Source organism: Tinamus guttatus, unplaced genomic scaffold, assembly GCF_059628265.1.
Source record: "Tinamus guttatus ecotype Peru unplaced genomic scaffold, ASM5962826v1 Tinamus_guttatus_pri_ptg000139l, whole genome shotgun sequence".
In the NCBI taxonomy this organism is placed as follows: domain Eukaryota; kingdom Metazoa; phylum Chordata; class Aves; order Tinamiformes; family Tinamidae; genus Tinamus; species Tinamus guttatus.
Window position 1 is genome coordinate 699,638 of NW_028288673.1, and position 20,832 is coordinate 720,469.

At 67.4% G+C, this 20,832-nt stretch overlaps 4 protein-coding genes across 4 annotated transcripts in view; all 4 read right to left on the reverse strand.

Moving 5' to 3' along the window:
* Positions 1–503: 503 nt before the first annotated feature.
* LOC148595228 (uncharacterized) lies at positions 504–1,721 on the reverse strand. Its single transcript, XM_088521936.1, has 2 exons — positions 1,619–1,721; positions 504–1,471 (listed from the first exon to the last, which is right to left on the reverse strand). Exons 1-2 carry the CDS (start codon positions 1,719–1,721, stop codon positions 504–506), a joined length of 1,071 nt encoding a protein of 356 aa, XP_088378062.1.
* Positions 1,722–1,948: 227 nt separating this feature from the next.
* The window catches only part of LOC104580690 (scavenger receptor cysteine-rich domain-containing protein DMBT1-like), a 72,410-nt gene continuing 53,526 nt past the window's right edge, over positions 1,949–20,832 (reverse strand). Inside the window, exons 11-16 of the mRNA XM_088521937.1 lie at positions 6,581–6,895; positions 5,955–6,269; positions 4,433–4,747; positions 3,342–3,518; positions 2,909–3,223; positions 1,949–2,082 (exon numbers count right to left, since the gene is read on the reverse strand). Coding sequence (XP_088378063.1) covers positions 1,949–2,082; positions 2,909–3,223; positions 3,342–3,518; positions 4,433–4,747; positions 5,955–6,269; positions 6,581–6,895 — 1,571 coding nt within the window. The remainder of the gene's footprint in view (positions 2,083–2,908; positions 3,224–3,341; positions 3,519–4,432; positions 4,748–5,954; positions 6,270–6,580; positions 6,896–20,832) is intronic.
* On the reverse strand, positions 11,487–13,776 carry NAT14 (N-acetyltransferase 14 (putative)). Its single transcript, XM_088521923.1, has 2 exons — positions 13,705–13,776; positions 11,487–12,017 (listed from the first exon to the last, which is right to left on the reverse strand). Exons 1-2 carry the CDS (start codon positions 13,774–13,776, stop codon positions 11,487–11,489), a joined length of 603 nt encoding a protein of 200 aa, XP_088378049.1.
* On the reverse strand, positions 15,271–18,312 carry ZNF628 (zinc finger protein 628). Its single transcript, XM_088521924.1, has 4 exons — positions 16,249–18,312; positions 16,117–16,188; positions 15,409–16,056; positions 15,271–15,369 (listed from the first exon to the last, which is right to left on the reverse strand). Exons 1-4 carry the CDS (start codon positions 18,310–18,312, stop codon positions 15,271–15,273), a joined length of 2,883 nt encoding a protein of 960 aa, XP_088378050.1.

A 20,832-nucleotide genomic window follows, 5' to 3' on the forward strand; every position in this document is an offset into this window, starting at 1 on the left:
TCTCCTCCTTGTTGTCAGTCCATCCTTTCCTCCATCCTTCCCTCCTGCTCAGTGTCCACCCAGTCATCTCTTCTCCATGTCCTGTAGATTCATCTTCCTGGCCTCCTGGCTACTCATTCATTCGTTCGTTTGTTCATTCATTCATTCGCTCATTCATTCCTCCATTGATCCCTTTCTGCTCACTGTCTTCTGTCTATCCATCCACCCTTGCTCCTTGCTGTCCATACATCCATCCAGCCCTCCTCTACCACCTATTTGGCCATCTCTTTGTTCATTCTTCCTTCTCTCTTTCTTGTTGTCCATATGAACATCCATCTGATCCTCTTCCTTGCTAAGTCATCCATTCTTCCATCAGTCCTTTCTTTATCCATCCACCCATCATCCCTTCCTCCAGCTCCCTCTCCAGTCGAACCCTCCTGCTGTCCCTTCCCTATCTAACCATGCACAGTCCTTGCTGTCCTTCCCTCCACCCTCCAGTCATTCTCCACTCCCCTCATGCCCTCTCACACTTCATCTATCTTCTTCCTAAAAATATCTGCTGAGATTTTCCAGTCCAGTTTAGTACCTTCTGGACCCAGGTCTGCTGCAGGACTTGTACTCTGCATGGTACCATCTGGACCCACTTCCACTGCAGGGTATGTGCTCCACAGGCTGCTGTCCGGACCCAGCTTTGCTGCAGGATATGTACTCCTCAAGGTACTGTCTGGACCCAATTCTGCTGCAGGACGTGTACTCCAAGTAGCACCAGCTGGAACTGAGTCCACTGCAGGATGAATGCTCCATGTGGTATCATCTGGATGCAGTTCTGCTGCAAAATGTGTGCTCTGCATGGGATCACTTGAGTCACGTTCTTCTGAAGGATGTGTGCTCCATGTGGTGCCATATGGACCCAGTTCTGCTGTAGGGTACGTGCTCTGTATGGTACCATCTGGACGGAGATCTGCTGAAGGATGTGTGCTCTGTGTGGTATCACCTGAACCCAGTTCTGCTTCAGGGAGTGTGCGCTTCATGGTACCATCTGGACTGGGTTCTGCTGTAGGGTGTGTGCTCGGCAAGAGCCCATATGGGCCCAGTTCTGTTGCAGGATATGTGCTCCGTGTGGTATCGTCTGGACCTGGTTCTCCTGCAGGATGTGTGCTCCATGTGGTATCATCTGGACCTGGTTCTGCAGGATGTGTGCTCTGTGTGATGTCACCTGGATCCAGTACTACTGAGCCTGGATCCAGAACTACTGAAGGCCGTGTGCTCCGTGTGGTATCATCTGGACCCAGTTCTACTGCAGGAGATGTGTTCTGCATGTTATTGTCTGGACCCAGTGCTACTGAGTCCAGACCTGGTACTACTGAAGGATGTGTTCTCTGCGTGGCATCATCTGGACCTAGTTCTGTTAAGTTCTGGTTACTCCACGTAATAGCACCTACATCCCATTCAGGCTGGGGCTGGATGCCTTCAGTTTCAGCTGGACCCAGTCCTGTTGGGAGCAACGTGGTGCGGGCTGAACCCTGCCCAGCTCTGGGCCTGGTGCTTGTTTTGGTACCAACCAGATCCTGCCCTGCTTTGGGTTGGGTGGCACCAATGGGATCCTGTCCTGGTGGGTGCTGGATGATTTGCGTGGTACTTGTGAGATCCTGCTCTGCCTGAAGTTGGGTGGTAACAACTGGATCCTGTCCTGAGAGGCTCTCAGTGGTACCAATTGGACTCTGTCGTTCTTTGGGCTTCATGTTTAGCCTGGCAGCAATGGGATCCTGTCCTGATGGACGCTGGGTGATCTGGATTACACCAACTGGATACTGTCTCGTTACAGGCTTGGTGCTCGGTGTGGTCCCATGCAAACCATGTCCTGACGGGCTCCTGGTGGTCCGGATAGCACCGGCTGCTTTGGGCCGAGTGATCCGTATGATACCAACAGGATCCCGCCCTGCTTTGGGCCGACTGATGTGGATGGTGCCTACTGGAGCCCGACCTGCTTTGGTCCTGTTGGTGCCAGCTGGATCCCACCCTGCTTTGGACCTAGTGGCACCAACTGGATCCCGTCCTGCTTTGGACCTGTTGGTGCCAGCAGGATCCCATCCTGCTTTGGACCTGAGGGAGCCGCCTGGTTCACGACCTGATTTGGGCTTGGTGCTCTGGATGACACCAACTGGGTCCTGTTCGGCTTTGAGCCGTGTGATCCTAATGATATTGACTGGATCCCGCCTGCCTTTTCCCTGGGTGGTGCCAACTCGATCCCGCTCTGCAGGGTGCTGGGCACTCAGGGTGGTACCAGTTGCGTCCCATCCTGCTGGCAACTGAGTGCTCTGAGTGCTGCTGGTTGGGGTCTGTCCTGCAACGCGCTGGATGCTCCGAGTGCTGCTGGTTGGGGTCTGTCCCACAAGGCGCTGGATGCTCCGAGTGCTGCTGATTGGAGCCTGTCCTGCAACGTGCTGGATGCTCCGAGTGCTGCTGGTTGGGGTCTGTCCCGCAACACGCTGAGTGCTTGGGGTGCTACTGGTTGGTGGCAGGGTCCCCAGCGCGGATGGCAGGTCCCTTTGCCCTGCAGTAGATGGAAGGACAGTTCAGCCTTTGCCCTGGGCTTACCAATCCCGGGGCCTCTCCATCCAGAACAGCCGCAGTGCCGGGGCCTCATCCTAGCCCCACGCCTGCTCCCAGAGTGATGCTCCTACCAGGAGCTGTTCAGCACAGGGGGTCCCTGCTATTCTGCAGCTTCAGTGGCCCCTGGTCAGTCCCTCAGAGCCCCTTGCAACCATTCTCCATGCAGGGACACTCAGACCCTGGGAATGGAAACTTGGGGGGCACCCAGGGCCACGGGCCGGGGAAGGGTCCTCGCTATGGGGACAGGGACTGTGGGAGGTGGGAATTGCCTCCCAAGCTGGGGTTCCTGCTGTAGCAGCTCCCAGGGGGTCCCCACCTTGGCACACGGCGGACGCATCCTCGTGGTGGTTGCAGTTGTGCCTGCCCCAGGGCTCCGCCGGGCAGCGCCGCAGGGCAGGCTCCGTCCCCGTGCAGTTCACCTCGTCCAGCCAAATGGGGCCGGTGCCTGGGCCGTACTGGGCCCTGCCGGGACTCTCCAGGGCTGCCCCGCATCCCAGCTCCCGGCACACGACCGCGGCAGCCGCCAGGCTCCAGCCGTCGTCGCACACGGTGCCCCAGCGCCCGGCGTGCAGCACCTCCACGCGCCCCGCGCAGCGCCCGGGGCCTCCGGACAGGCGGAGCTGGGCTGGTGCTGCAAAAAAAAAAAAAAAGCCACATGCTCCACGTTACCAACGGGCACAGGGTTGTGTCCCCCTCCAGCTGCCCTGGGTGGTGCAATGGGCACCCATCCACCCACCCAATCCACCTACCCTTCCGTGCTGTCCCTGCCACAGGCTTGCTGGCCATGGCTATCTTGGAAGAGCCAGGCACGCGGGACGGGGTCTTCTTGCGTGGCACAGCCGAGGGTGGCATCTGTGGTGGTGGCTTCGCCGGTGGCTGGTGAGGAGTGGGCTCTGCAGGCCGCACGTCCAGGGCGCTCAGCTCCCCTGTGCGCACAGGAGAGCAGGGTGAGCCCTAACCTGCACACACTGCAGAGCGCTGCAGTCCTCGTGCGCTGCACACGCGCTGCGCTTGAATCCTGCTGCTTGCAGCACAGCTGCACCCCTGATCCGCAATCTAATGCTCTCTGCACATCAGTCACAAGAGCTCTGTGCCCCCGCGCTTGCACTGGGCTCCCTACTGACAAATGTGATCCGCGCACCCCTCTCTCTGACACTGCATGGGCACTGCCCCACGCACAAGCTGCTGCACAAGTACTGCATGCACTGCTCACAGATCAGGGCTGTGCAAGGACAGGCGCAGGTTGCGCAGGCACCGCACACCCCGCGCGTACTGCACCGGAGTCTATGCGTGCATGAATCATAGAATCATAGAATGCTGAAGGTTGGAAGGGACCTCTAGAGATCATCTAGTCCAACCCCCTGCACATGCAGGGTCACCTAGAGCACGTGGCACAGGACTGCGTCCAAGCGGGTTTGAAGATCTCCAGAGAAGGAGACTCCACAACCTCTCTGGGCAGTCTGTTCCAGTGCTCTGTCACCCTCACTCTCAAGAAATTTTTCCTTAAGTTCCTGTGGAACTTGTGGTGCTTCAGTTTGTGGCCATTACCTCTAGTTCTGTTGGTGGCCACCAGTGAAAAGAGGCCAGCACCATCCTCCTCACTGCCTCCCTTGAGGTACTTGTAGACACTGCTCAGGTCCCCTCTCAGCCTTCTCTTCTCCAGCTGAACAGGCCCAGCTCCCTCAGCCTCTCCTCATAGGGCAGATGTTCCAGGCCCCTGATCATCCTCGTGGCCCTGCGCTGGACTCTCTCCAGCAGCTCCACATCCCTCTTATACTGTGGAGCCCAGAACTGGACACAACACGCACGGGATTCCCGACCCGCGCGCGCGCACGGGTACCTGTGCAAACCACCGCCGCGTCCTCGCGGTGCTGGCAGTCCGTGACGCCCCACGGGGCAGCCGGGCACTGCAGCAGGGCCGACTCGTTCCCTTGGCACCGCACGTTGTCCAGCCAGATGGGGCCGGAGCCCTCCCCGAAAAGGGCCGCTCCGGGTGCCGAGAGCGGCGCCCCGCAGCCCAGCTCCCGGCACACCACGGCCGCGTCCGGCAGCCCCCACATGTCGTCGCACACGGTGCCCCAGAGGCCCTCGTGGAAAACCTCCAGCCGGCCGGCGCAGCGGCCCTCGGCGCCCGTCAGCCGCACCATGGGGCCGCCTGGGGGAGAGGCCGGCGTCAGCCCCGGGCACGCAGGGGTGTTTGGAGGTGCACGTCCGCGGAGGGGGCAGAGGGCCACACGTGGATGCAGGAAAGCAGAAGGCAACAGGTACAGAGGTGCCTGGTGAGGTTGTTGAAGCGGCGGGATGCAGGGGGTAGCGCGGGATGGATGGCAGGGGGGTAGTCGTGTACGCTGCACCTGCACACCCCATACCCTGCACCCACCATGCCCGTGCACACCTTTCCTGTGCAAAACATCGCTGCGTGCACATAATGCACCTGGGCATCTGCACACACCCGGCCAGCGCCACGCGCACCCCTGCCGTGTTTGTGCACACCGGACTCGTGGGCGCTGTACCTGTGCATGCTGGACCCCCCTGCACACACACACTGTACTTGTGCATACTGCACTTGCACACGCTGCAGCTGTGCAGGCCACAGCTGTGCATGCTACCCTACTCGTGCTCTGCTTGTGCACACTGCATCCACAAACACTTCTGCCGCCTGTACTTGTGCACACTGTACCCATGCATGCCAAACCCGTGTGGGCTGTACTTGTCCATGTTGTACCCATGCACACCAAACCTGTACGGCTGGGCTGTGCATGTGCACATTGTACCCATGCACACCAACTTGCACGGTCAGGCTGTACCTGTGCACACTGTACCCATGCATGCCAAACCTATATGGCTGGGCTGTGCATGTGCACGTTGTACCCATGCACACCAACCTGCACAGGCTGTACCTGTGCACACTGTACCCATGCATGCCAAACCTGTAAGGTTGGGCTGTGCATGTGCACATTGTACCCATGCACACCAACCTGCAACGGTCAGGCTGTACTTGCGCACACTGTACCCATGCATGCCAAACCTGTAAGGCTGGTCTGTACATGTGCACGTTGTACCCATGCACACCCACCTGCAACCTGTGCACACTGTACCCATGCACGCCAAACCCATACAGTCGGGCTGTACTTGCGCACACTGTATCCATGCATACCAAACCTGTGTGGGCTGTACTTGTGCATGTTGTACCAATACATGCCAAACCCATGCGGTCAGGCAGTGCTTGTGCACACTGTACCCATGCACGCCAAACCTGTACAGCTGGGCTGTGCACGTTGTACCCATGCATACCAACCTGCACGGTCAGGCTATACCTGTGCACACTGTACCCGTGCAGGGAGCCCCGTCGCAACCCCTACCTGTGCACACCACACTGGCGTCCTCCTCGTGGTTGCAGTTGTTCCGGCCCCACGGCCGTGCCCGGCACTGCCCCAGTGCCGTCTCCTCCCCGCTGCAGCCCACGTCGTCCAGCCAGATGGGCCCGGCGCCGGGTCCGAAGCGGGCGCCGCGCGGGGCCTCGAGCGCCGCGCCGCAGCCCAGCTCCCGGCACACCACGGTGCCGTCGGGCAGCCCCCAGTCGTCGTCGCACACCGTGCCCCAGCGCCCCTCATGCCACAGCTCCACGCGCCCCGCGCACCGGCCGGGGCCCCCGGCCAGCCTCACCAGCAGGTCACCTGCAAAGTGTCCCCGAGCGTCACCACCGCTGCCCCCTGAGCCCACAGAGTGCCATGGGGCAGGAGGGCGTCCTGGGGATGCATCGACGGGGCCCGACTCACCAGGCGGCCGGGTGATGGAGCCTGGAGCTGCGGTGCCGGCAGTGGGTGCCCGGCCACGCACTGGCGTCGGGGACAAGGAGGGCTCTGCGGTGCTGAGGGGCTGGAAGGGGTGGGCTGTGGGGGGAGGCAGTGAGTACGGGGGGACTCCGCAGCTCGGGAGCCCCCTTTTTGTGGGGGGCGATGCCGGGTGCCCTCCCGGCGCTGCCCACCTGAGCACACGGCGCTGGCGTCTTCCTCGTGGGCGCACACGTGCTTGCGCCAGCCGCGGTGCCGGCACTGCGCCAGGCGCTCCTCGGTGCCCCGGCACCGCAGCCCGTTGAGCCAGATGGGGCCGGAGCCCTCCCCGAACCAGGCCCCGGAGGGGGCCGACAGGGCCGTGCCGCAGCCCAGCTCCCGGCACACGACCGCCGCGTCCGGCACGTCCCAGTCGTCGTCGCACACGGTGCCCCAGCGGCCCTCGTGCTGCACCTCCACGCGCCCCGCGCACCGGCTGGGCCCCCCGGCCAGGCGCACGGCGAAGGGTCCTGGGGGACGGCACCGCGCTCAGGCTGGCACCCGCCGCGCACCGGGACCCGCTGGAGCCAACCGGGGACCGGACCCTGCACACACCGGGACCCGCCCACTCCAGGTGGGGCCACTGAGTACCCTGGGGCCCACTGAGACCTGCTGGGACTTGCCCTGGGGACCCCTGCATGAACTGGAGCTTCAGGGGACTTGCTGGGATCTGCTGGGATCCCCTGAGATCCTTTGCATACACCGGGACCCACTGGGAGAGTTTGCACACACTGGGGCGTGAGGTGACCTGCTGAGGACTCTGCATGTGCTGAGATCCACCGGGAGCTGACGAGACCTCCCTGCACACCCTGGGATCCACTGGGACATGCTGGGATGCCTTGCACACCCTGGGACCCACTGGGATCTTTAGCATGCACTGGGATCCCTGGCATCTACTGCAAGGCTCTGCACACTGGGAGCCTCTGCAGGCACCGGGACCAACTGGATCCACTGGGATTCTCTGCACACACTGGGACCAACTGGGATCCACTGGGAGCCTCTGCAGGCACCAGGACCAACTGGGATCCACTGGGATTTTCTGCGCACACTGGGAACCGCTCGGACCTGTTGGGATTCCTCCCACATGCTGAGTCCCACCAGGATCCTCTGCTTGTGCTGGGAAGGGCTGTCCCTGGAGGCGCTGGGGTCTCTCCCATACTGGGACCCCGAAGTCCCCATCCCACCCACAGGGCTCCCTCCCAGGGCCCCCTAGAGCCCCCCCATCTTCCCAGGGCCCTCTCGGGTCGGCACCAGCGTCCGACCATGGAATTACCTGCGCCGGCGAGTGCCAGGAGCCGCCCTGCCGATGGGAACGTGAGGATGAGCGGAGCGGGACCGGGCACCCGGGTTCCTGGCGCCGGGGGCTGCCCCCGGGTGTGCGCAACTGCCCCATGGCACCAAGCAGCAGGGCCCAGCGCCCAGCAGGACCCGCAGAGCCCAGAGCCTGCAGCCCCTCTGCCCCATTCAGCACCCGCTGCTCTTCCCCATGCCCAGGGCCTTCCCTGCCACGCAGCACAGCCCATGATGCCCCAAACCCCAGTGCCCTGCAGAGCCCGTGGTGCCCCATGCCCTTCCCCAGTGGGCGCAGGGTCCCTTTACAGTGCCCCCTGCGTTGCCTGGTGTCCCCTGCAATGCCCAACATCCGCAGTGCCCTCCTGCACCTCCCCACAGTGCCCCCAAAGCATTCGTGCCCCCGTGCAGCGCCCAGCGCTTTCGCAGGGCCCTCGCAATGCCCAGGGCAGCATCTCTGCCCTTTGCAGTGCCCAGCAGAATGCCCGGCCCCCCATGACAGTGCCCAGTCCATCGAGGTGCCCAACATCCCCGCGGTGCCCAGGACGCTGCTCCTCCTTTCGCTATTGCCCACACAGTGCCCAGGCCACTTGCAGCGCTCAACCCACCTGCAGTGGGTTCCCCCGGCCTGCCCAACGCTCTGCCATGTGCGGTGCCCATTGCAGTGCCCACTGCAGCGCCCATGCAGCGTCCAGCCCTCCAGCAGTGCCAGGGCAGTGCTCAAGCCCCATGCAGCGCCCGTGCCATGCAGAGCCTGCCAAGTGCCCATGCGGTGCTCAGCCCCCCCCCAGTGCCCTCACCATGCCCGTGCAGTGCCCAGAGCACCCCTACCATGTCCCCACGCTGCCTGGGTGACACACACTGTGTCCTTGCAGTGCCCAGCGCTGCTGTGCTAAGTGCCGGGCATTGCCCAGGGAAGTATCCAGTTCTGCACTGGACCCGTGCAGTGCCCAGTGCTGCGCCCCATGCCCATGCAGTGCCCATTCAGCACCCCTGCAGCGCCCATCCAGCCCCTGTGCAGTGCCCCGTGCCCATGCAGTGCCCGTGCAGTGTGGGCAGCTCCCGTGAAGCCCCTGTGCAGTGCCCGGTGCTGCACCCCATGCCCATGCAGTGCCAGTGCAATACCCATGCAGTGCCCATGCAGCCCCTGTGCAGTACCCTGTGCCCATGCAGCTGCCGAGCAGCGTGTGCAGTGCCTGTGCAATGACCAGCACCGCACCCCATGCCCATGCAGCACAGGCAGCACCCATGCAGCACCCGCGCAGTGCCCCATGCCCGCGCAGTGCCCGTGCAGTGAGGGCAGCACCTGTGCAGTGCCCGGCGCTGCACCCCATGCCCATGCAGCACAGGCAGCACCCATGCAGCACCCATGCAGTGCCCCGTGCCCGTGCAGTGCCCGTGCAGCGCCCATGCAGCGCGGGCAGCCCCGGGCCGTGCCCCCTGCCCGCGCGCAGGGCTGGCACTCACCGAGGAGCAGCAGGCGCAGGGCCATGGCGGGCCAGGGGCGCCGGCGCCGCAAGGCAGGGGAGAGCGGATGGGGCCGCGCGGGCGGCCCCGGCGCCCGGGCCAAGGATGACTCAACGCGTCCGGCTCTGCCCTTCCCGGGGAGCGGGGACGCGGCACCGCGCGCCCCCACGCACAGGACCCCGGGCTGCCCCGGCGGGGGCAGCGCGCGCGGGGGGGACCCACGGACCCCACGGAGCCCCCATCCCCGGGCACCCCCGCGTGCGGCAGCCGCCCCCCGGGCACCCGATGGCCCCAGGCCGGGCAGGCAGGAGTTAAGGCCGGGAGCGCCGCGCACCGCGGGGACACACGTGCGCCTCGCGGCGCGGCCCGGCGGCCACGTGCGCCCGCGCCGCCCGCGCGCAGCTGCACGGGGGCGGCTGCACAAGTCGCTGCAGGCGCCCGTGGGCCACGAGCGTGCGAGTGCAAACGGTGCATGGGCAGCCCGCACGTAGGACGTGCGCGGGCACGTGTGCGCACACGCGTGTGGCCTGCTGCTGTGGGAGCAAACACGTGATACATGTGTGTGCACACGCGTGTGGCCTGCTGCTGCATGGCCAAGCATGCACAGCCACACGTGGGAACATGCATGTGTCCTGCTAGTGCAGGAGCAAACATGCGCTACATGCGTGTGCACACACATGTGTCCTGGTGCTGCATGGCCAAGCACACACAGCCACATGTGGGAACACGCATGGGTCCTGCTACTGTGGGAGCAAACGCACGCCACACGCATGTGCACACGTGTGTGTCCTGCTAGTGCAGGAGCAAATACGTAATACATGCGTGTGCACATGCGCATGTCCTGTTGCTGCATGGCCAAGCATGCACAGCCACACATGTGAACACACATGTGTCCTGCTAGTGCAGGAGCGAACATGCACTACACGCGTGTGCACATGCGTGTGTCCTGCTGCTGAGTGGCCAAGCACGCATAGCCACGTGTGTGAACACACATATGTCCTGCTAGTGCAGGACCAAACACGCGTTACAGGCGTGTGCGCACACGTGTGTCCTGGTGCTGCATGGCCAAGCACGCACAGCCACATGTGTGCACACACGTGTGTCCTGCTAGTGCAGGAGCGAACACACACTACATGTGTGTGCACACACGTGTCCTTCTGCTGCGTGGCTGAGCACACACAGCCACGCATGTCAACATGTGTGTGTCCTGCTGCTGTGGGAGCAAACACGCACTACATGCGTGTGCACATGCATGCGTCCTGCTGCGGCTGGAGCAAACACGCGTTACACGTGTGTGCACACACGTGTCCTGCTGCTGCATGGCCAAGCACACCCAGCCACATGTGTGAACACGTGTGTGTCCTGCTAGTGCAGGAGCAAACACGTGCTACACACGTGTGCACATGTGTGTCCTGCTGCTGCGTGGCCGATACTGCAAGGGGACATTGGGGACATAGGGGGCTCATTGGACCGTACTGGAGTCATTGGCTCATACTGGAAGGGGACATTGGGGACAGCAGTGGAGCCACATGGGGGATCACTGGAGGGGGGACATTGTGGACATAGAGGGGCTCATTAGGTCGTACTGGGATCATCGGCTCATCATGGAAGGGGACACTCGGGACACCAGTGGGACCACATGGCTATACTGGAGAGGGACATTGGGGACGCAGGGGGGCTGACTGGAGTCATTGGCTCATACTGGAAAGGGACATTGGGGACGACACTGGGGACACCAGTGGGACCACACTGGGGACCACAGGGCCATACTGGAGGGGGACATTGGGGACATAGAGGGGCTCATTGGACTGTTCTGGAGTCATTGGCTCATCATGGAAGGGGACACTGGGGACACCAGTGGGGCCACAAGGCCATACTGGAGAGGGACACTGGGGACATAGAGAGGCTCACCGGGCCATACTGGCGTCATTGGCTCATCATGGAAGGGGACATCAGGGATGACACTGGGGACACCAGTGGGGCCACCCAGGCAACCACAGGGCCATACTGGAGGGGGACACTGGGGACATAGAGGGGCTCATTGGGCTGTACTGGAGTCATTGGCTCATCATGGAAGGGGACATCGGGGATGACATTGGGGACACCAGTAAGGCCACTGAGGGCAACCACAGGACCATACTAGAAGGGGACGATGGAGCTACACGGGGCCCCGCTGGCCATAACGGGGCAGCCGCTGTGTCCCCCCCAGGGCACATGGAGCCCTCCCAGTGGCACCCCAGGGTCCCCAGGGCCCAAGGAGGAGCGGGAGGCGACGCGGCGGGCGCAGCGGGCGCTTTATTGGCGCTAGAGCTCCTTGCTGAACTCCAGCATGACGGCGCAGCCCAGCCAGGCGCGGGGGCCGCCGCGGCAGCGGTACCCGGCGCCCTCGAGCAGCGCGCGGGCGGCCGGGGCGCCCGCGGGCACCCGCAGCACCAGGCGCCCGCAGCCCTGCGCCCGCGCGCGGCCCTCCAGGAAGGCGAGGAGGCGGCGGGCGACGCCGGCGCGCCGGTGCCGGCGCCCCACGGCCAAGCGCGAGAGCTCGGCGGCGCCGTCGGGCCGCGCGCGGGGCTCCAGCGCGGCGCAGCCCCGCACGGCCGCCTCGCCGGGCGCCACGGCCACCCAGAGCCCCGCGGCGGGCAGGGGCCGCCGGTGCGGCCCGCGCCACGCGGCCGCCTTGAGCAGGGCGCCGCTGAGCGCCAGCGGCAGCAGCAGCGCCGCGGGCAGCGAGCCCAGCAGCAGGCGCAGGGCGCTGCTCGCCACGGCCAGCAGCAGCAGCGCCGGCGGCCGCGTCAGCACGTGCAGGATCACGCGCGTCTCCGCGTCCTGGAAGGCGTCCTGCAAGGGAACGGCGGCAACGTGGCGCGGGGGCCGGCCTGGGGCTGCTCGCCAGGCACGGCCAGGCACCCCGGGGTGCAACCGGGGCAGCCACGAGGCCAACGTGGGTTGGTTGTGGGCACCCCGGGGTGCATCGTGAGGTGGCTGCAGGCACCCCAGAGTGCATCAGGAGGTGGCTGTGGGCACCCCAAGGTGCCTACGTGCAAGGCACCCATGGGTGCTGGCCTGGGGCTGGTCATGAGGCACCCCGGGGTGCAACCGGGGCAGCCGCGAGGCCAACAGGGATTGGTTGTGGGCACCCCAGAGTGCATCAAGAGGTGGCTCTGGGTACCCCAAGGTGTATGAGGTGGTTGTGGGCACCCCTGGCTGCATCAGGAGGTGGCTGTGGGCACCCCAAGGTGCCTACGTGCAAGGCACCCATGGGTGCTGGCCTGGAGCTGGTCACGAGGCACCCCGGGGTGCAACTGGGGCAGCCGCGAGGCCAACATGGGTTGGTTGTGGACACCCTGGGGTGCATCAGGAGGTGGTTGCGGGCACCCCAGAGTGCATCAAGAGGTGGCTCTGGGTACCCCAAGGTGTATGAGGTGGTTGTGGGCACCCCTGGCTGCATCAGGAGGTGGCTGTGGGCACCCCAAGGTGCCTACGTGCAAGGCACCCATGGGTGCTGGCCTGGAGCTGGTCACGAGGCACCCCGGGGTGCAGCTTGGGCAGCCGTGAGGCCGGTGTGGGTTGGTTGCGGGCACCCCGGGGTGCATCAGGAGGTGGTTGTGGGCACCCCGGGGTGTCTACATGCAAGGCACCCATGGGTGCTGGCCTGGGGCTGGTGGCCAGGCACCCCGGGGTGCAATTGGGGCAGCCACGAGGCCAACATGCGTTGGTTGTGGGCACCCCAGGGTGCATCAGGAGGTGGTTGCGGGCACCCCAGGGTGCCTACGTGCAAGGAACCCCCAATATCATTTGGTTGTGGGCACCCCAGGATGCATCAGGAGGTGGCTGTGGGCACCCCAGGGTGCCTACGTGCAAGGAACCCCCAATATGGTTTGGTTGCGGGCACCCCGGGGTGCATAATGAGGTGGCTGTGGGCACCCCGGGGTCCTATGTGCAGAGCACCCATGGGTGCAAAGCTGGGGTTGGTCACAAGGCACCCCAGGGTGCAACTGGGGCAGTCAGGAGGCTCTGATAGGCTGGCTGTCAGCACCCCAAGGTGCATCGTGATGTGGTTGTAGGCACCCTGGGGTGCATTAGGAGGTGGCTGTGGACACCCCAAGGTGCCTACATGCAAGGCACCCATGGGTGCAGACCCAGGGCTGGTTACAAGGCACGCCAGGGTGCAACTGGGGCAGCCACAAGGCACCCATGGGTTGGTTGTGGGCACCCCAGGGTGCATCGTGATGTGGTTGTAGGCACCCTGGGGTGCATCATGCAGTGGCTGTGGGCACCCCTGGGTGCATCAAGCAGTGGCTGTGGACACCCCTGGGTGCCTACATGCAAGGCACCCACGGGTGCAAACCTGGGGCTGGTCACAAGGCACCGCGGGGTGCAACGGGGGCAGCCACGAGGCCAACAGGGGTTGCTTGCATGCACCGGGGGGTGCATCACGAGGTGGCTGCGGACACCCCAGGGTCCCACGCGCTGAGCACCCACGGGTGCCCTGCTGGGGCGGGCGACGCGGCCCGCGCGGGCGCACCTGGAGCAGCTGCAGGACGGCGGGCGCCTCGTCGGGCCGCATGGGCCGGATGGTGAGCGGGGCGGCCGCCATGGCGGCCACGGGGGGGGTGGGGGGGGGGGCACCCCCGTCCCGGCTCCCCCGCGTCGTCCTGGGGGGGGGGCGGTGACACCCGCAGGGTCACACGGAGCTCGGTGTCACCCTGCCCCCTCCCCCCCCCCCAGCCCCGGGGACCTTCCTGCACAGACCCCGCCCCCCCTCAGTGCCCCTCACCGTGACCCCACGGCGCCCCCAGCGTCTCGGGGCCATCCCGGGGCCACCCGCGTTTCCCCCCGGCCCCCCACCTCAGGGACCCCCCCATGTCCCCCCTCCCCCCAGATCGACCCCATTCCCCTCCCCCCCCGCACCCAGTGCCCCCCCCAGCCCCCTCCCCGCCCCCCCCCCGGGCCATAGCGGCAGTGACGCAACCGCAGCCCCCTCCCCACCCCCCCAAAATGGGGCCGCCCCGCTGCGGCCGCTGCCCCCGGCCCCCCCCCCGCGCGCTGCCCGATGGGCCCGTCCCGCTCCCCCCCACCCCCGTCTCCCCCCCTCCGGCCCTGCCGATGGACCCGCCCAGGCCGCGCCGCGCCTCTCACCGCCGAGCCGCGCCGCACCGCGCACGCGCCGCCCGCCGGCCACGCCCCTGGCGACGGTTGCTAGGGCGCCCCCCACTATCGTTCTCCTCTTGTGCCCGTGGCCACGCCCCTAGCGACGGTTGCTAGGGCGCCCCCCCACCGTCGTCTCCCGCTTGTGCCCTGCGGACACGCCCCTAGCAACGGTTGCTAGGGCGCCCCCCACTATCCTCCCCCTTGTGCCCGTGGCCACGCCCCTGGCAACGGTTGCTAAGCCCCCTCCACCATCCTCCCCCACTTGTGCCCTGCGGCCACGCCCCTGGCGACGGTTGCTAGGGCGCCCCCCCACTACCGTCCCCCGCTGGCACCCGCCGGCCACGCCCCTGGTGACGGTTGCTAGGGCGCCCCCCACTATCCTCCCCCTTTGTGCCCGTGGCCACGCCCCTGCCAACGGTTGCTAGGGCGCCCCCCACTATCCTCCCCCACTTGTACCCGCGGCCACGCCCCTGGCAACGGTTGCTAGGGCGCCCCCCACTACCGTCCTCCGCTTGCACCCGCCGGCCACGCCCCTGGCAACGGTTGCTAGGGCGCCCCCCACTTTCCTCCCCACTTGTGCCCGGTGGCCACGCCCGTGGCGACGGTTGCTAGGGCGCCCCCCACCATCGTCCCCGGTTGTGTCCGCCGGCCACGCCCCTGGCGACGGTTGCTAGGGCGCTCCCCCACCGCCCCCCCCCTTACGCATGCGCACAGGCCACGAGGCGACACCCGCCGGGACAGCCGCGTTTATTGACGGGGAGCCGGGAGCGGAGGGCCCCGGCGTCCTGGAGCCGGGACCCTCCCGGGGTCACTTTTGCCTTCGCAAGAGGACCCACGTGCTGTGTGTGAGGGCACCCGGGGGCTCTCCCTGCATCCCACCCCCGGGCATCCGCACAGGGGGACACGGGGGTCCCGGGGCACACGGGGGTCCCGGGGCGGCTCAGAAGGTGTGAACCAGCTGCACGCTGGGCACCGCCTGAACGATCTGGATGGCGGCCGCGGGCAGCTCGGCGGCGGGCAGCAGCTGCAGCAGCGCCGGGCCGCCCCCCGCCGTCCCCGCGGGCGTCCCCCGCGTCACCGCCGCCGCCTCCTCGAGCAGCTGCAGGCCGGGCTCGCCGCGTATGATGAGGAGCTTGTGGGCGGCCTCGGCGGGCGGCGGCGGCGGCGGCTCGCGCAGCACCAGCACCTTCTGCAGCCCCTCGGGGGTCTGCAGCATCTCCAGGCGCACGTCCTGCACGGCGGCCAGCGCGCCCGCGTCCTCGCCCGGCGGCGCGCTCTGCACCACGAGCACGTCCTGCGCCTCGCCGCCCGCCGCCGGCGGCTGCGGCAGCGCCTGCAGCTGCAGCCGGGGCCCCTCGGCGCTCGGCAGCTGCACGTCGGCCACCTCGGCGCTCTGCAGCTGCACGTCGGCCACCTCCGGCGGCTGCGACAGCGGCTGCAGCTGGACGCCGGTCACCTCGGGGGGCTGCGACAGCGTTTGGAGCTGGACGCCGGTCACCTCGGAGGGTTGGGACAGGGTTTGCAGCTGGACGCCGGTCACCTCGGCGGGCTGCGGCAGCGCTTGCAGCTGCACGTTGGTCACCTCGGTGGCCTGGAGCTGCACGTTAGTCACCTCAGCAGCCTGCAGCTGGATGCTGGTCACCTCCGCGGCCTGTGGCAGCGTCTGCAGCTGGATGTTGGTCACCTCTGCGGGCTGCGGCAGGGCTTGGAGCTGCACGTTGGTCACCTCGGCGGCCTGGAGCTGCATGTTGGTCACCTCGGCGGCCTGGAGCTGCACGTTGGTCACCTCTGTGGCCTGGAGCTGGATGCTGGTCACCTCTGCAGGCTGCGGCAGCGCCTGCAGCTGCACGTTGGTCACCTCGGTGGCCTGGAGCTGCACGTTGGTCACCTCGGCGGCCTGCAGCTGCACGCCGGCGACGTCGGGGGGCTGCGGCAGCGCCTGCAGCCGGACGCCGGCCACGTCGGGCGCCGCGGGCAGCGCCTGCAGCCGCAGCGCGCCCAGCTCGGCCGGCGGCTGCTCGGGGCCGTTGTGCAGCAGCAGGACGCTGGCGCCGGGGGCCAGCGGCGGCGCCCGCGGCGCCGGTACCTGCAGCCCCTGCGCCGCGCCGGGCACCAGCAGGAAGCTCTGCCCGGGCGCCGCGTTGGGGCCCTCGCGGTGGCGGCGGGGGGCGGCGGGCGGCCCCGCGGGCAGCAGCGCCAGCCCGGGCCCGGCGCCCTTGGGCGGCGCGGGCAGCAGCAGGAGCTTCTGCGGCGGCGGCGGCGGCGGAGGCGGCGCGGGGACACCGGGCACCAGCTGCAGCCCCTGCGGCGTCTGCAGCAGCAGGAAGGTCTGCGTGGCCGGGGGGCCGCTCGGCGGCGGCGGCGGCGCCCGGGCGCCCTGCGCGTGCGTGCGCAGGTGCCGCTGCAGGTAGGAGGCCATGACGAAGGCCTTGGCGCACACGGGGCACTGGAAGGGCCGGGCGCTGGAGTGCGTGCGCTGGTGCAGCTGCAGGTTGGAGGAGTGCGTGAAGCTCTTGCCGCACACGGCGCACGCGTAGGGCCGCTCGCCCGTGTGCGTGCGCTGGTGCTGCCGCAGGTTGGAGGTCTGCGCGAAGGCCTTGCCGCACACGGCGCAGGCGTAGGGCCGCTCGCCCGTGTGCAGCTGCCGGTGGCGCCGCAGGCACGACGTGTTCTTGAAGGCCTTGGGGCACTCGGGGCAGGCGTAGGGGCGCTCGCCCGTGTGCAGCCGCAGGTGGTACTGGTAGTGCGAGGCCCACTTGAAGGTGAGGCCGCACTCGGCGCACTTGAAGGCGCGCAGCCCCGTGTGCACGCGCTGGTGGATGGAGAGCAGCGAGGAGCGCTTGAAGGCCTTGCCGCACTCGGAGCACTTGTAGGGCCGCTCGCCCGTGTGGTCCCGCATGTGGTAGCGCAGCCCCGAGGAGCCCTTGAAGGCCTTGCCGCACTCGGTGCACTGGTAGGGCCGCTCGGGGGGCGGCGGGGGACACGGCCCCGCGGGCGGCGAGAGCGGCGCCAGGCCCCGGGCGCGCGCGGGGCGCTTGGGCGGCCGCTCGCCCGCGTGGCTGCGCTGGTGCCGCGCCAGCCCCGAGCCCTTCTTGAAGGCCTTGCCGCACGTGGGGCAGCTGTGCGCGCCCGCGGGCGCCGCGTCCCCGCCGCCCCGCTCGGGGCCGCCCGGCGCCCCGGCGCACGGCCAGGGCGGCCCCGGCGCGGGCTCCGCGGGCTCCGGCGGCGCCGGGGGACCGGCGGGCGGCCGGGCCGCCCCGTGCGTGCGCAGGTGCTTCTGCAGGAAGGCGTCGGAGACGAAGGCCTTGCCGCAGGCGGCGCACGCGTGGGCCCGGGCGCCCGCGTGCGTGCGCTGGTGCAGCAGCAGGTTGGAGGAGTGCGTGAAGCTCTTGCCGCACACGGCGCACGCGTAGGGCCGCTCGCCCGTGTGGATGCGCTGGTGCTGCCGCAGGTTGGTGGACTGCGTGAAGGCCTTGCCGCACACGGCGCACGCGTAGGGCCGCTCGCCCGTGTGGATGTGGCGGTGGCGCCGCAGGCTGGACGAGTTCTTGAAGGCCTTGGGGCACGCCGGGCACTGGTAGGGGCGCTCGCCCGTGTGCTGCCGCACGTGGTACTGGTAGTGCGAGGACCACTTGAAGGCCATGCCGCAGAGCGCGCACTTGAAGGCGCGCAGCCCCGTGTGCACGCTCTGGTGGATCTGCAGCAGCGAGGAGCGCTTGAAGGCCTTGCCGCACTCGGTGCACTTGTAGGGCCGCTCGCCCGTGTGGCCGCGCTGGTGGTAGAGCAGCGCCGAGGAGCCCTTGAAGGCCTTGGGGCACTCGGAGCACTTGTAGGGGCGCTCGCCCGTGTGCGTGCGCTGGTGGTGCGCCAGGCGCGACGACCACTTGAAGGCCTTGCCGCACTCGGGGCACTCGTAGTGGTGCTCGCCGGGGGCCGCGTTGGGCGCCGGCCCGGGCGGCGCCAGCTGCTGCGCGTCCACCATGGCCGGGGACCTGCGGGACAGGGACAGGGATGGGAATGCGGTGGGGACGGGGAGGGGATGGGGACAGGGATGGGAATGGGGTGGGGACGGGGAAGGGATGGGGACAGGGATGGGATGGGAATGGGGATGGGGATGGGGATGGGGAGGGGATGGGGACAGGGACAGGGATGGGAATGGGGTGGGGATGGGGACAGGGATGGGAATGGGGATGGGGACGGGGAGGGGATGGGGATGGGGACAGGGATGGGAATGCGGTGGGGACGGGGAAGGGATGGGGACAGGGATGGGAATGCGGTGGGGACGGGGAGGGGAATGGGGACAGGGATGGGAATGCGGTGGGGACGGGGAGGGGAATGGGGATGGAGAGGGGATGGGGACAGGGATGGGAATGGGGATCGGGATGGGGTGAGGATGGGGATTGGGATGGGAATGCGGTGGGGACGGGGAGGGGATGGGGACAGGGATGGGAATGGGGATGGGGACGGAGAGGGGATGGGGACAGGGATGGGAATGCGGTGGGGACGGGGAGGGGATGGGGACAGGGATGGGAATGGGGATAGGGATGGGGTGAGGACGGGCATTGGGATGGGATGAGGATAGGGACAGGGATGGGGATAGGGATGGGACGGGGACAGAGATGGGGATGGGGTGGGGACAGGGATTGGGACGGGATGGGGATGGGGACAGGAATGGGGATAGGGATGGGACGGGGACAGGGATGGGGATGTAGTGGGGATGGGGTGGGGACGGGGATTGGGACGGGATGAGGATGGGGATGGGGACAGGAATGGGGATGGGAATGGGAAGGGATGGGGGATAGGATGGGGATGGGACAGGGATGGGGATGGGGTGGGGAGGGGATGGGGACGGGGACAGGAATGGGGATGGGGAGGGGATGGGGAGAGGGATAGGGATGGGAACGGAGACGGGGAGGGGATGGGGATGCGGACAGGACAGGGATGGGACGGGCATGGGATGGGGATGGAGTGGGGACGGGATGGGGATGGGACAGGAACAGGAATGGGGATGGGGATGGGGATTGGGACGGGATGAGGATGGCAATGGGACAGGGATGGGGACAGGGACAGGGATGGGGTGGGGATGGGGATTGGGACGGAATGAGGATCGGGATGGAACAAGGATGGGGACAGGGATGGGGTGGGGACGGGGAATGGGACGGGATGAGGATGGGGATGGGACGGGGATGGGGATAGGCACGGGGACAGGATGACGATGGCGTTGGGATGGGGATGGGAATGAGGATGGTATGGGTTGGGTACAAGGATGGGGATGGCGAGGGGGACAGGGATGGGAATGGGAAGGGATGGGGATAGGATGGGGTTGGGATGAGGATGGGGAGAAGGATTGGGACAGGACAGGGATGGGGACAAGGAGGGGAGGGCAATGGGACAGGATGGGGATGGGCATGGAGATGGGACGATGATGGGGATGGGATGAGGATGGGGACAAGGATGGGACAGGTTGGGGACAGGGACAGGGATGGGACAGGATGGGGATAGGATGGAGATGGGACAAGTTGAGGACAGGGATGAGGATGAGGACGAGGATGGGACGGGAATGGGGAGGAGGAGGGGATGGGGATGAGGATGGGGAGGGGACAGGGAGAGGAGGGCAATGGGATCGGGAATGGGACGGGAATGGGACAGGATGGGCATGGGATGAGGATGAGGACGGCATGGGGATGGGACGAGGATGGCGATGGGATCAGGATGGGGACAGGGATGGAGACAGGCACAGGGACAGGACAATGATGGGGATGGGACAAGGATGGGGACGAGGATGGGACGGGTTGGGGATGGGGATGGGGATGGCGACAATGGTGACCTGGAGCCGTCCCCAGCACCCAGGGGGGCCCTGACGGACACGGACCCGGGAGCACCAGTGGACCCGGGGGGGCATGGGTGGGCGGGGCGAGGGGCGGGGCCAACAGCGGGGGGCGGGGGATGAGGGCCGCCTGCTAGTGGGCAGGGTCTTGTGGTGGGCGGGGCCAGGCAGGGGGTGGGGCTAAGCAGCGGGCGCGGCCAATTCCGGGGGGTTACGGCAGGCCACGACGGTGGGCGGGGCCGCTCAGTGGGCGTGGCTATAAACGGGGGTAAGACAGGCCATGGCGGGGGGCGGGGCCAGGAAGTGGGCGCTCCGCTCGCCCCTCCCCACTCCGCCCCCCCCCCCCAACCCCAGAAGCTTCAGCGGCCGCGGGCCCTTTAAGCGCCCCCCCCCGCCCCTCTGCGCAGGCGCCCGCGCCTCTGAGGCGGCAGCTGCCCCGACCCCCCCCCACCCCGGCGTCCATGCCAAGGCCGCGCCCCGCGCGCTCTCACCTGGGCAGGGGGACGGGGCCCCCCTCGCGGCTACCGGTGCCCCGGGCCTTCCCGCGGCGGGGGAGGGGCCGCTGCGACCCGGCGGCGGCGGCGGCGGGCGCCGGCCACCCCCTCCCCTGCACCCACCCCCGGCGGCGCCTCACGCCAACGGCCGCCTCGCGCCGCCGCGCCCCGCCCCCCCCGC